Raw genomic sequence first — 12,669 nt, forward strand, 5'->3', positions numbered from 1 at the left:
TCAAGCATGCTTGCCTCATTCTTGCGACGTTGACCTTGGCTACAGTGATGATGCCGGTTGCCGCGGTTTGACCGGTCCATGTATACAAACATACTGAGCCAATATTTTGAGTCATAGAGCTAATGTTCTCAGTCTTGCGACAGTCATGTTCATTTAAGCAAGACGCATCCTGCCGTGACTCCTACTTGATGCCGCTACACGAAGTGCCTCTCAATGTCGTGCTCCCATTTGAGCAGGCGCTGCGTTATTGATGCCCTATCAAATGGTGTAAAAACCCGCCTTTCAAAGTGCATTCAGCCAAATCGGACACTGGATCTCGAGAACTTGGTCTTTTCTATAAATCTTCCAGCACTCGTCAACCCTGAAATTGTTGTCCTCACACGCCCTTGAGAAACTGCCCGACAGTCTTGGCTACCCATTCTCTCGCTTCCGGTTGTGACAGAGTATGATCTGCTCCAGGAACATGACCGGATAGCTCGCTCAAAGTACCCTCTGGGCAGGCCTGAGCCCAGCGGCGCAAAAGCTCCTTCTTATCGACAGAGGGCAGAACCAGTTCGTCATTTTCGCCAGGTAGTAACAGAATTGGCTTATCAACGCCACCGAATTTCGTTCGAATGGTGGCATCATCGAGATCCGAAGAGAAGTAATCATCGTCGCCTCTGTAGGTCATAGAACGTCAGTACTGATTCCGTGTGCTGCCGTGTAGGCTGGAGTCATTGTTCTTACCCTTTAGCTCCCAGCGAGTTCCATCTATATGCCGTGATAGGGGATGTGAAGATGAAGGGAATCAACGACATCGGCATGGCTTCGTTTTGTTTGCTCTCGGAAATCATTCCTTGCGCATGCTTGATGCTTTTCTCGTAGTCATCTTGTGACATCAATAGCCCGGCTGCCTGGCGGTCTGAAACAGGATTAAGGAGGACGTAGCCGTCGACAGGAACGCTCTTGTACCGGTCGCGATTAGTGTATTCTAGACAGTCCTGGCAGCCTACATTATCCAACTTGGAGATGAGCCATGTTCATTGTTCCAATAGTGAGGTAGAGGGGCTAACCAGTAGATGTTCCAAACAGGACAATCTTCTCCTTGTGGAGTTTGCGGAGGTAGTCGACCAAAGCAGAGATATCCTCCACGTCGTTTGATAGCTTGGAAAACCCAAACCCAGTAAAGGAGCTCCGCATCCGCAGCTCCCACACACCAAAGCCAGAGCCCTCCAATTTGTCTGCAATCACCCCGATGGCAGCGTTGGTGTGGGGTCCCTCTGTTAAGCCTCCGATGAAGACAAGAGCGTTCTTTGCTGATGAATGTCCTCTTTCATAGGCCACGAGATTTGGCGTGTCCGAGGGGATTTGGTGTACGATAACGGGAAATGGTGATGCGGAAGCCATCGTAAATGCTTAGTCGATAGCGCTGCAGACTCTAAAATAATATTGCTTTCAACTTCTTCAATATCTCATGTTTAAGTAGTTTGATAGAAGGCGGCGCGATGTCTTATAACTGGATACGAATACGAGACCTGCTCGCAAGACTGAAGGATTCTGAACCAGTTCGTTTAAACTGCCGCTATACTGCTAGACTACCCCCTGTATAGCTGACTGCTCGTCATTCTCAACATACATACAGGTCGGCTATCATCTTAGTCTTGTGTTGAAAGCGCTGAGGCCTTTCGTATTCGTATTTTCAGCTCATCAACTCTCTTACTGACTTGCTCAAGTTGACAGGACTATCCAAGGTATAAGGCCAAATGGCGCTGTAGACAGGACGCTAGATAGTGGAGTGGGGACTTCATCCTATACCAGATGTGTGACGTCTATGACAAGCTTCTGGGTCCGGCTTCTGTCGTCAAATCTGCACCCTGTATCGTGCTGCTCATCTGGTCTTTCTGTATCTCACCTTTCATTTGCAGTGTTTCTGAAAGGTCCTGCTTTATGATTCCCCAAAGACCTCATCACAGCAAAACTACACAATGACAATGTCTTCACAAGCGTGAAGTGAGATTGGTCCATCATCTAGGGCTCCCTTGTGGCACCGTTCTTCCAAATTGCAATAAGGTACCATTCAGACCTTCAAATCCTGCTGGGCTTGAAGTGTATCGCTCTAGGCTGCTAGACTTCTCCATCTCTGGGTATGGGATTATCGTAAATCATTCATAATCTAGAGTATCTAGCTATTACCACTTGGCTTCTTTCCACGACGCCACTCTATGGGTTATTTTAACAAAGCATGGTATCGTACAATCTACCTTGTCACATCTTCTGGTAAAGCACAAATCAGGCATGCCATCCTACACCTTCCCAGTTTGGTAGGTATGCATCAAGTGCATTATTCACACCCTAATTTTGCGTACAATTCTGCCGGAGTAAAAAGAACCTCATGCCTCGTCGACCTGGCAATGCTGTCACGCGAAAATGTCCCCTGCCCAGTTATCAACTGTTCCCTCCACGATGTCTCCCATCATGATAATCTCATACTCTTTATCGCCAAAGAATTTTTGTAATACCTCGTGCACAGGGCAGTTCGTGATTGTTCATGCACTGAAAGCAAAACGCGGTGTTTGTTTGGCGCAATCAGGGAATCATCTCAATCCTCTTCTTGTCCTCTCGAGAAAGTCTCCACTCCTCCCTCCAAATGAATAGCATGAGGCCGATACCGCATAGGAAGATAATGACTGCGACGATGATGATGGCAATAATAGCCCGGTTGTGAGGTTCCATGGTGTTCTGGACGATCTAGAGCTTGTTAGCCTCGCGGTACAAGATATTGACAAGGAAGCTGAGGGGTATGGGAAAGTTGCCTTTTAGAACGCTGGTATTCTTCAGAGAAAGCGAGTAATCGAAAAGCCAAGACGGCCAAGTGATTTCAGTTTTGGGATGGTGTGTTGTGATGGGTAAGTGAGCTCCTTCCTTGCAGTCACACGGAGCATCACAACTAAATACGCCCACAAACAAAGCACACAATCACCCGAAACACCACGAAAGATACAGCACAAACCGGCACAAAGGGACCATTAATCTCACCTATGCCATCCTCACACAGTAGTTTTGTTCTGTGACGGGCCATGAGAAGACGGTCGCCCTACCTGCCGCACAGCTATCTGTTCGTCTTTCCATCTATCTGTTCACCTCATCTCACCTCACCACCCACGTCGTTCACCCACAATCCCATTATCTCGTACCTTTTCTTCCGTCCACTACCAAACAAGACCATTGTACCTTGACATCTTTCCAATTTGATCCAGAGGAAGGAACAGCTGTTCACTTTTGACCAGACCTCTCACTGCTCGCCGTCCAATGTAGACACAAACACATATCACCAGCACAAACGGCACCCGATCCAACTGAACCGCCCTCCCCCCCTTTCCATATCAAGAAAGAGAAAATAACAGAAGACGTGACGCAACTTGGACAGTAAGTAAATATCTCACCTACATTCATCCCTTTTTGTTGAAAACCAAACCCTGTGGCACCTACTTAGACCTTGAAACCAAAAGAAAACACAAACAGCAAACTTTTTACCCAAAGGTAGTCTGACGTCCACTCCGTTCACCATCACACGAAAAACATCACCATCACGACATCCGACGATACTCACCTGTCAGTACTCCCAAATACATCATCGACATAGAAACTTGCCCGCCGCCTTCACCAAGATGACGCGCACCGCGGACTTCAGGTACCTCCCATACCCCATCCCACCTTGCCCGACAACACTCACAACAAGAACCAGAGCCGTCGTTGTCCCTACCACACTCACGATAACACCCACGCTAAACATCATCACCACTCCTCTCACCTCCTTCTCCAAGACGACAACCCCCACCGGTCTCCTTCCCCTTACCCTCTCCCATCGCGTCCCAGCCGCCACCACAGTGACAATCCACGTAACCCCCACCCCTTCTCATTACTCCCCGACACCAGCAGCGCCGGCCAAACGGCCCGCGGTCTACGGAGACTTGACAGCGGCCTACATCATCCTCCTCTTCATCCCGGTAATCGTCGTCTTCCTCGCCGCCCTCACAGTCCACCTCGAATCCCGCCGCAAGGTCCACGACGAAGAGATCGAGATGCAGCCCTACCATAAATTCTGGTTCCCCTGGCGCGAGCTAGACGAAGGGGAAGAGTCCAACGAGGTGAGTGGTCCCGTCGACCGCAACGGCGTCCCCTTCTCCTTCACGAACCCCCGCATCCCCCATTCCACAATCTGGCCTCCTTCCTCCTGGGACTACGACGACGGCAAGAAAGCGGGCTGCGGCACGCCCGCCTGGGGCCGCAGACACGCCTTTTCCCAAGTGAGACTGTACCCTTCCACCCTCCCGCCGAGACGGCCCAAGCCCGAAGACGCGTCGTCAGGCACGCAGCTGTCGGAGGGCGAGAGGCGCTTCGTGGCGGGGAGGGGCGGCGAGGAGAGAGTCGTCGTGAAGCAGACTGTCGAGACGACTGGCGAAAGCAGTCGCGCCCGCGAGCAAGATGCTGACGTTGTTGACCAGATTTACGGACGCACCGGGTCCAGGCGGAACGAAACCCAGTCCGCAGAGGCATCCTTATCGCAGCCCGAGGCCTCGAAGGCGGCTCCCGCCTCCGGTGGCGGCGTAAGTAACCCGAACACACTTCCAACGAACGTCGACCCCAGCCCCAGCTGGGACGAGGGCATCCCTTCGTACTACAACAACGGCCAATCCCCCAAGGTGAACATCTACGAACTCAATTCCTCCTCTGACGACGAAGAAGAAGAGCGTGCAACCACTGCTGCCGCCTCGGGTCCGAGGGCCCGCGGCGCCCGACGAGCCGGCAAGCAGCCCGCCAAGCCTTAGGGCGGCATGGCAGCACCTAAACCCGATCGGATCGACAATGCTCGAGGTGAATCTGCTGCTACGTCTTGGCAGCCGAACAACGAGAACGACGGCGCCGGGGAAGGGGGGGCACCCCAGTCGGCGCATGGCCGGCGGGATAGACGACCGTCCTCAGAGTGGCCCCGACTCTGCTCCAGCTGCGGGCAGGTGGGTTAGAGGGGCCAAAGGGCCGAGAGATGCGGACCCCAAGGCAGATGGTAAGGCGAACTCTGTCCTCCAAAGCGTTCTCGCCCACCGGTCGCACGGCCGCTAACTGTACCTTAGAACGGGAAAACGATGCGTCGGTCAAGGTTTGCCCGTTTGGATTGGGGGAAGGGAAGGCAGCACAAGGGAAACTTCAAGGGAGAACAGGTGATGTCGCCTAAGCCGCAAGCCAAGAGACTCTCTCGAGTGAACGCGATCCTCTAACAGGCGCTGTTATAGTTATCCTTCCCAACATCGCGGGATAAGGAGATCCCCAAAAACTCTGAGACGGGGAGCTCTGAACTCTGTGTTGGAGAGGGTCGGGATACGGCAAGCTGGGCGACCCGGCATGAATTCTAGTCCCGAGGTGGACCGACCCTATTGAATGTCAGCTCCTAGTTTGTAGGAGATAAGGGTCTATATACCCCGACAAACGTGCGTCGTTTCATGTCAATCACTTTGGGCCAAAACCAACGGGAGAAGGGATGACCCTGAAAACTCATCAGAAGGTGTGAATGATTTTTGTGTGTTAACCAAGAAATGGGGTAGCCCGTCAGCCAGAGCGCTTCTCGACTGCGGGCACCCGTTGAAACTCTTTGATTGCTCTTCCCTGATACCCTAATGCAATAGAACGGCCGTCTAATAGTGGCCATACAACAGAATACCTTCCCTCAATGATCCCATTTTTTCTTACAAACCGCAGTCGTTGCGAACTGCATGCTTCCTCCCCTAAAAAAAAACGCTGTTGTAGAAGCGCCCCAATACCCTTATACAAGAAGTGCTGGTGCTGTTCTCCCCTTTTAAGAATCGAAAAAGTGGGAAAGACCCTGCTCCTGCAGACGCGGGCACCGAGATGGTTGGTCTCGCGCCCCGTTGCCCAAATAAGCCCACCCGTTCGGGCTTTTTACAGCCACAAGACTGGGCGGGTGTGCCTTGTTGTTGTAGGATACTGAACTGAAAGGTGCCGCTGCTCGCTCGCTAGTTGATTGTCCATGCATTTGACTCCAAAAACGCCTATTCATTATGGTTGGTCCGGTCCGTACCCGCCCGTTTACCGGCGACAAAAGTCCGACAAAAGAGAGAATCAAAACAGAAAGCCCCCGATGTGGCCGTCGGGGCCTGGTTGAAATGTAGAAGTCGTTGTATATCATACAAACTGAATGAGAAGCGGCTCGAATGTACGGCATCGGATGTTGTTGGCTGAGTATTGATCCGAGTATGTTCGGGTTTTGTGATGGATAGATGATGGTCAGACAGGTGGTTCATAGTCCGTTGTCGAAATTAGTTGCCTGTAGGCGTGTTCCCATCTCCTTCATTTGTTTCCATCGGGAGTGCCCCAGATGGGTGCGCCGAGGGGCTTGCTGACACCAAATCCAACGCCCACGCCAATGCCGATAACAAGGAGACCAATAGCAACCTTCATGATGATGCGGTTCTTCTTGGACATGCGAGCCATACAGGCGCAAGAGTTGCGATCCCGCTTGGCAGCCTTGGCCTTGGCCTTCCAGTCCTGCTTCCCAGGCCATATGGTGGGGCAGTCCTTTGTGGTTGTGATGGTCTTCATGGCGTAGGGATCAGATGAGCTGGTGGTGGTGATCATAGCCTCAATATCGGTGTCGAAGGGGTTCTCATTACGGTAGGATCGGGGAGTAGATAGGTTGCTGTCGCGGTGTAGGTCGAGGCTCTTCTCGGGGGTAGCCGTGGTGATTGGCGTCAAGTTGGCGGACGAAACGCCCTCGGTAGTTGTAGCGAAGGCAGCCTTCTCGGGCAGCGTGACACTGCCGACGGTCGGGTAGGCAGCCGCCTCTTCACGGATAGTAGCCATGGCGTCAAGTGTTGATTTCTCGCTGGCCAGCTAATGATAAAGTATGGTGTTGCTTGTGAGGTAGTGGGTCGAGATGTTGGACTGGAGGATCCGAGCACCCAAGGAGGTAATGTCCCTACTTGCTGAACAGACAAGAAGAGGCAATTGCCGAAGAAGCTGTTGGGAAAACTGAGTAGAGTGTTAGTCAGGGACATGGAAAGGTCAAAGTATGATTTAACCGTGAGGTTTATACAGGAGGAGGGTGAGGGTGGCTTGGGGGTAAGCAAGTAATGCAGGGTAATGATTGAGATCACCGCGGACCCAATCAGGGGAGAGAATTGGGTGACGTACAGCTGAGAAGTTGGGGTGGAAAGGCCGACAGTGAAGCAGCGCAATTCGAAAGGCGATGAATGGACCTGATATATCAACCCACTCAAATGGTTTCAGCCAGCAGGTGAGGTGAAAGCGCAGGCAGAGACGGCTGGGCTTAGGGAGCCAAGACAAAGAAGCGTCTCTCTAGCGGCAGACGGTGTCGAAATCGAACCCTTCGGAAGGGTCTGTCGATATCAACCGGGGGCTGGTAGGTGTTGTTGTTGGAAGGGAGCGATGCAAAGCTGGCACGCGGAATGGAGGGTAGAGACGATGAAAGAGATATTGGGGGAGGCGAGAGGAGGGAGGACGGTATTGAAGAAGGTCGAGGGCGGAGACAAAGGACGAGGATAAGGAAAGTATCCCGAGGAAGCTCGATGCCAGGCGTGGTTAGAAATGTGGATGGGCGACTGGGGGGCGTTGAAACCAGACAGCAAGACGATTTAGCAGAGCATTCGGGATGGGACGACCTTCACTTGGCGGGCTTGAAGAGACGACAAGACAAGAAGAGGAAGAGGGCGAGAAGCAGAAGCGCACGGAGGAGGTGTCACGATGGTTTTATTGAGAATGTGTAGTGGTAGTAGGCATGGGCATGGGGGGGACATGGGGGACATGGGCAAGGCATTTGAAGGTGGATAAGGAAGGAGTACTATGGTACAGAAACAGCGATGGATGGATATGGCTACATGGCCCACCCGTAGGGATAGCACAACAGGCTCCAAAAGAGAGAAGGTGTAGTAGCAGCCAGAGACACTGCGAGTACGAAATAAAGCGATGAGAATGCAGCCCAGAGAGGTGAGGGCCGTGAAGTGACAGACATGGGATGAGAGAGATTGTGCATGTGTAAAAGATACGTACCTGTCCTACCTCGCCCCACTCGAATCCTAGTTTCCGCTAAGGATACGTACCGCCGACTCACTAAAACTAGTGGTAGACCCAAACCCAGACCGGGGACAGCGGTGGGAAAAGGGGGGGCGTGTGTGGCAGCAGCAACAGCACTGGGGAGGGGGGTCACTCTTGCTCTTGTTGGAGGGGTGTCGAAGGGGAAAAGTTGAAATGGAAGGCGGGATTGCGATGCAGGGCTCTTCTTTCCTTCCTCCAACTCGAGAAAGGAATTTTTTGATTGGTTGGATTTGGCCCAGACCAGACCCGCCGCCAACTGCCAGCTGCCACCGCCGCCATTCGACCACTACGGCCTCCTCCAGCCAGACCCAGACAAAGCATGGCATTCTCTTCCCACTCTGCTAGCCAGTATGCCAGTTTACGCCAACACCACCACAACAAAAGGCGACCGGGCAGTGGCTGCAAGACGCAACGGAGATGATGTTTGAAGAACATGCCAAGATTGAGCGGCTCCTCTCTCTCTCTAGATCGGCTTCCCCCCTTCCTCTCTTTCTCTTTCTTTCGTCGGCTTCTTCCAGGGCCCTTGTTGTTGGAGCTTGGGGCACACCGGCTTGGCAGCGGCGAATACGTCGAAAATATACGAATACACGCATACGCTCATTGAAGCAGAACATGCGATGCAAAAAGTCCCCGTCTTTGGCTTCTTGTCTGACTGTCGACGGACGCGAGTACGTGTATTCCTGGTTCCCCTAGCCAAGGTTTTCTTAGCTAATGCTGTAAACCTTCCATCAATATGGATACATGCTACTTACTATAGTATCCGTACCCATTAGCATGTCAGGATGGGACAGCGAGTACCTTGTCTCTTTGCTACTATGGTACTACGGTACCCCGAGGGCGCTATTGCCACTGCAGAGCCCGTAAATCGGATACGCTACTATGTGTGTACCTCGCCTTCCCACCCTGTGGATGCGCATCCATTTCCAGAATGGTTCGAGCAATGGAGCAATACAGTCCAGCTGGACTGGGGTTTGACGCTTGATCGCTTGATCGCTGCCCTTTGTCACGGTGTAGCTCCTCAGAAGTTACCTCAGCGGCGCAGGGACCAGTCTAGACCGCCTGTTGAGAGTCGCTGCAAACAGCCCACTGCTGAACAGTTGAACATCAGATCTAGTGGACTGTCTGTCGCTACACTCAGCATTGTAGTAGATTGAGCAGTGCTATGATCACGAGACCATCAGAGGGACACGAAGGGACCGATTGACTGGCAGATATGACCAGTTCCTATGCGTCGTCGCGTCCGTGTGCTCTTTTTCTCTCCTGCGCGGCGCAGGCCATGCGACCAGGACGACAGCGGCACCACCCCAACAGTCCCCGCCAAACGCCCCCTAAAAGACCCAAAGAGGTTAGATGATAAGTACACTCTCTCTGTTTACTGCGGGGGGAGTACCTCTGAGTGTCTCTCACGGAGGACCGCGACGGCAACGACTATGACTAGGAGGGTAATAAAGGTCATGCTTTTGGTCCCTCCCTCTCTCCCCAACCACAACTAGGCCTCAAAAGCCGGCTCATCGACCCGGCCCACAACTCAATAGACAGAAAGGTAAGTAGTCTATCGGCCTGCCCATCTTGACGACAACCATCTAGGAGTGGAAATGCCTCGCTAGCAGATCTCTAGCGACGCTTCGAGGTCGGCCCGTAGCAGAGGCAAGTCCCCTCACAAAATGCTACGAGACGGCAGATACATGGGTATACAGACCACAGACACAACTACTATGGTACAAGCATACGCACAGGTACAGGGAAGCGAGGCTAATAGCATACTTGGGGGGAAGAAGGTTGCAGTAGCGGTTGCATTGGACTGGTTCGCGCTACCGGAAGAGGCCCTGTCCTGGCTCCATTCTGCGATGCTCGTTTTGGCATAATCTCTTTTTATGAAAGACGACTAGCGGAATGTTCCATGCCAGTCTCGTCGTGTTTGATTGGCTTACCTGCTCCGTCTCGCTGGTGTCGTGCGGGTGGTGGATCTTCTTGTGCCAAACCCACATCTGATGCCAAGTCGCACAAGCGCGGTCGCTCAATTTCATCCCTTGGGCCCCATTTCGACTCTCCACCAGAATTCCACCCCGTATTTTGGGTGCTGTTTTTGGTGCTGGTTCTACTGGCTGTCCTTCCCCTCTTTCTTCACATGAATCGTCGTCATCCATCCGTCTACGAGTCTGTCAGGTCAGCATACTACCAAACAAACTCTTCGTCTAAGACACGCCATTCAGGTCCCTCAGTGAGGCGGTGCTGGCTAAGGCGGCATATACATGCACAAAAGAGAGACACTCAAGCATCTGGGTCACCCAGCCACAACCGAAGCTGTCATGGTGCTCTCACTACCACACGCCAACGCCAACTGCCAAGGCGGCCCGCGAGAGTAGTTTCTAGTGAGAAGCCACTGGCCGGCAGGGCATGCGTACACTGCCTGACCTGACTGCATACGCAACTGACAAGACTTTGCTCTCAGACAAGGTCGCACGCTGAATAAGAAACCATCAAGCTCTCCAAGCCACCCGTGGTGACGAAGGTGCGATGCTATGGACAAAGTCAATCCTCATCGGTCTCGTTTTCGCCCATTGTCCTCCTAGCAACGCTGCACCGTGATCCGCAGCTGGGCAGTGTGGGCTGTGGTGTTTTTTTTCCTCTCTCGTTCTAATTCTTCCCAAGAAGACCCATTCCCATTGACTCCATTTCTTACCCCCTCCCTGAGCCATCCCGAGGAGATGGGGGAAACATTGACGACGATTAAACCCCTCTTTTGTTCATTGTCATGTTCTGCATCTCCGCCTGCCATCTGTTGTCTGGTCTGCCGTCTGTCCATGTCTGCCCTGCCTGCTCATGTTCATGCTCATGCTCGTTCTCTTTCTCTCTTTCTCCTTACACTAACACCATCCTACCCCGGTTTTTCCATCCACTTGTTTGCTGCCCTGTTCCTGCTCCTCCGCGGGTGGTCCTGTGGGCACTCAAAAGAGGACCATCCTGGCTGCCTCTCACCTCTGTTGGGCCCTGGCTAAGGGGACACGATGATGACAACAAGTTGGGATATGCAGCGTTCAGTTCCAGGGCTTTGGGAGTTCCATCCTGCCTGAGTCTGATTCCTGCGACCCGCCGCCCACCCTCTTCTGGATGGGCTTCAAACTATTCGCTGAAATGCACCCTCGGTTTCCTAATTAGGCCATTTAGGCCATCCGGCCGAGTGAGATCCCCCAGGGCCCATGGTGACGGTCCCTTTCTCGGTCTTGCTATCTTGTCCTCCTCCTTGTTGCTCCTCCAAGGAAGTCAAGTCAAGGCTTGATACTCACGAATCATCTCTCACTTGCTGAGTCTCAACTCGCACTCATTCTCAAACTTGCAAAAACCGGAGCAGAAACCAACAATAAACACGCTACGGATAAGTCCCCGCCCGTGTCAAATTTCTATACCCACCACGTCTTTGCAAGAGCCAACAGGCATGGTTCATGGGTACTGCATATCTCTCTCATATCGGCTCCCCCCACGGCATATCTCCCTAAATTGAGATCATGAGTGATAATGCAACCAGTGAGCCGTCCCCCAGTTTCTCGCTACGCTACGTCTCTCTCTCTCTCTTCCTTTTTTTCCCCTTCCCTCCCTCCTTTCCATGTCGCTTGTTACAGGACCCATTTTCGCTTTTTACCCAATTTATCCCTCCCCCTTTCGTTGAGCTCGTTTCCCCTGCCGCCCTCCGCTCTTCTCCTTGTCATGAACCCCGTTGCATTGATTCTAGCGTTCATCATGTTTGCAAAACAACCCTGGGCTTTGCGTCCTTCTTTGTCTCTGAATCAAGTAGACGAGGGGTGACCCAGTGTTCAGTTTGCCGCCCCCAGCTGGCGTGTGCCCTGGTTTGTCTCGCTTGAAAACGACTCCTTCTCCCTGCATCAATACGTAGCACTACGGACCGCTTTTTTTTTTTTTTGTTTTTTTTTTTTTAATATTTTTTCATGTCCTTCTTTTCTTTTCTTATGTGGTGCGATGACGGGACAAGCCAAGACAAAAGACGGGACGGTGGCAGGCCAAATGTTAGTGAGCCGTTGAACGCGGCGCCGCCAGCTGAAATGTCGCATCTTTACATTCTTCTGGGCTTCTAAAAATTGCCCGTAACTGAGACCCATAGACAGAACGGCCATGTTTCGTTCTCGCTCTCGCGACCTCCACCGGAAAGGCTTTCTCTCTCACTTCTCATTCCTCTAATCCGCGTATAGTCATCCTTGAACAGAGGAGAACCGGGCGGTGCTACGGGTAGACAGACATAAGCCTCCACATAGCCAGGCCCGGGCGGATCATCATCATTAATCGGCAGTCCGTGGTCACGCATTTTCATCATATTCATCCCTTAGGGCCATCATCACTGCCGTCATCACGGATACGCTCATTCACTAGTTCGGTGACTTCGTCTTCTTTTTTAGTTGACTGATGAAAACCTGGAATCATCATCGCGTGTTCATCCACGCCCACCCCCCTTTTTCATGGGCAGAATACGCCTGCCAAGGTCAAGCTATGGATTCTTCCGTGCCAAGGCACAATGAGGTCGCAAAGCTTGTCTACCACAGGTTTGGCTCC

The 12,669-nt window shown here is 52.4% G+C and overlaps 4 protein-coding genes across 4 annotated transcripts; 2 read left to right on the plus strand and 2 right to left on the minus strand.

The window, feature by feature from the left end:
- Positions 1–376: 376 nt before the first annotated feature.
- CTRU02_201493 (uncharacterized protein) lies at positions 377–1,386 on the minus strand (the record flags this gene model as incomplete). The annotated part of the gene is made up of 3 exons (XM_036732595.1): positions 377–659; positions 727–988; positions 1,053–1,386. The coding sequence occupies 3 exons, from the start codon at positions 1,384–1,386 to the stop codon at positions 377–379; spliced, it is 879 nt and encodes a 292-aa protein (XP_036575713.1).
- A 2,261-nt stretch (positions 1,387–3,647) lies between these two features.
- On the plus strand, positions 3,648–4,808 carry CTRU02_201494 (uncharacterized protein; the record flags this gene model as incomplete). Its single annotated transcript, XM_070203866.1, has 2 exons — positions 3,648–3,670; positions 3,725–4,808. 2 exons carry the CDS (start codon positions 3,648–3,650, stop codon positions 4,806–4,808), a joined length of 1,107 nt encoding a protein of 368 aa, XP_070062448.1.
- Positions 4,809–6,342: 1,534 nt separating this feature from the next.
- CTRU02_201495 (uncharacterized protein) lies at positions 6,343–6,855 on the minus strand (the record flags this gene model as incomplete). Its single annotated transcript, XM_036732599.1, has 1 exon — positions 6,343–6,855. One exon carries the CDS (start codon positions 6,853–6,855, stop codon positions 6,343–6,345), a length of 513 nt encoding a protein of 170 aa, XP_036575716.1.
- Positions 6,856–8,921: 2,066 nt separating this feature from the next.
- Positions 8,922–9,260, plus strand: CTRU02_201496 (uncharacterized protein; the record flags this gene model as incomplete). Its single annotated transcript, XM_036732600.1, has 1 exon — positions 8,922–9,260. The coding sequence occupies one exon, from the start codon at positions 8,922–8,924 to the stop codon at positions 9,258–9,260; it is 339 nt and encodes a 112-aa protein (XP_036575717.1).
- Positions 9,261–12,669: the final 3,409 nt, after the last annotated feature.

The sequence above is a fragment of the Colletotrichum truncatum genome, assembly GCF_014235925.2.
Source record: "Colletotrichum truncatum strain CMES1059 chromosome Unknown Contig_0001, whole genome shotgun sequence".
In the NCBI taxonomy this organism is placed as follows: Eukaryota; Fungi; Ascomycota; class Sordariomycetes; order Glomerellales; family Glomerellaceae; genus Colletotrichum; species Colletotrichum truncatum.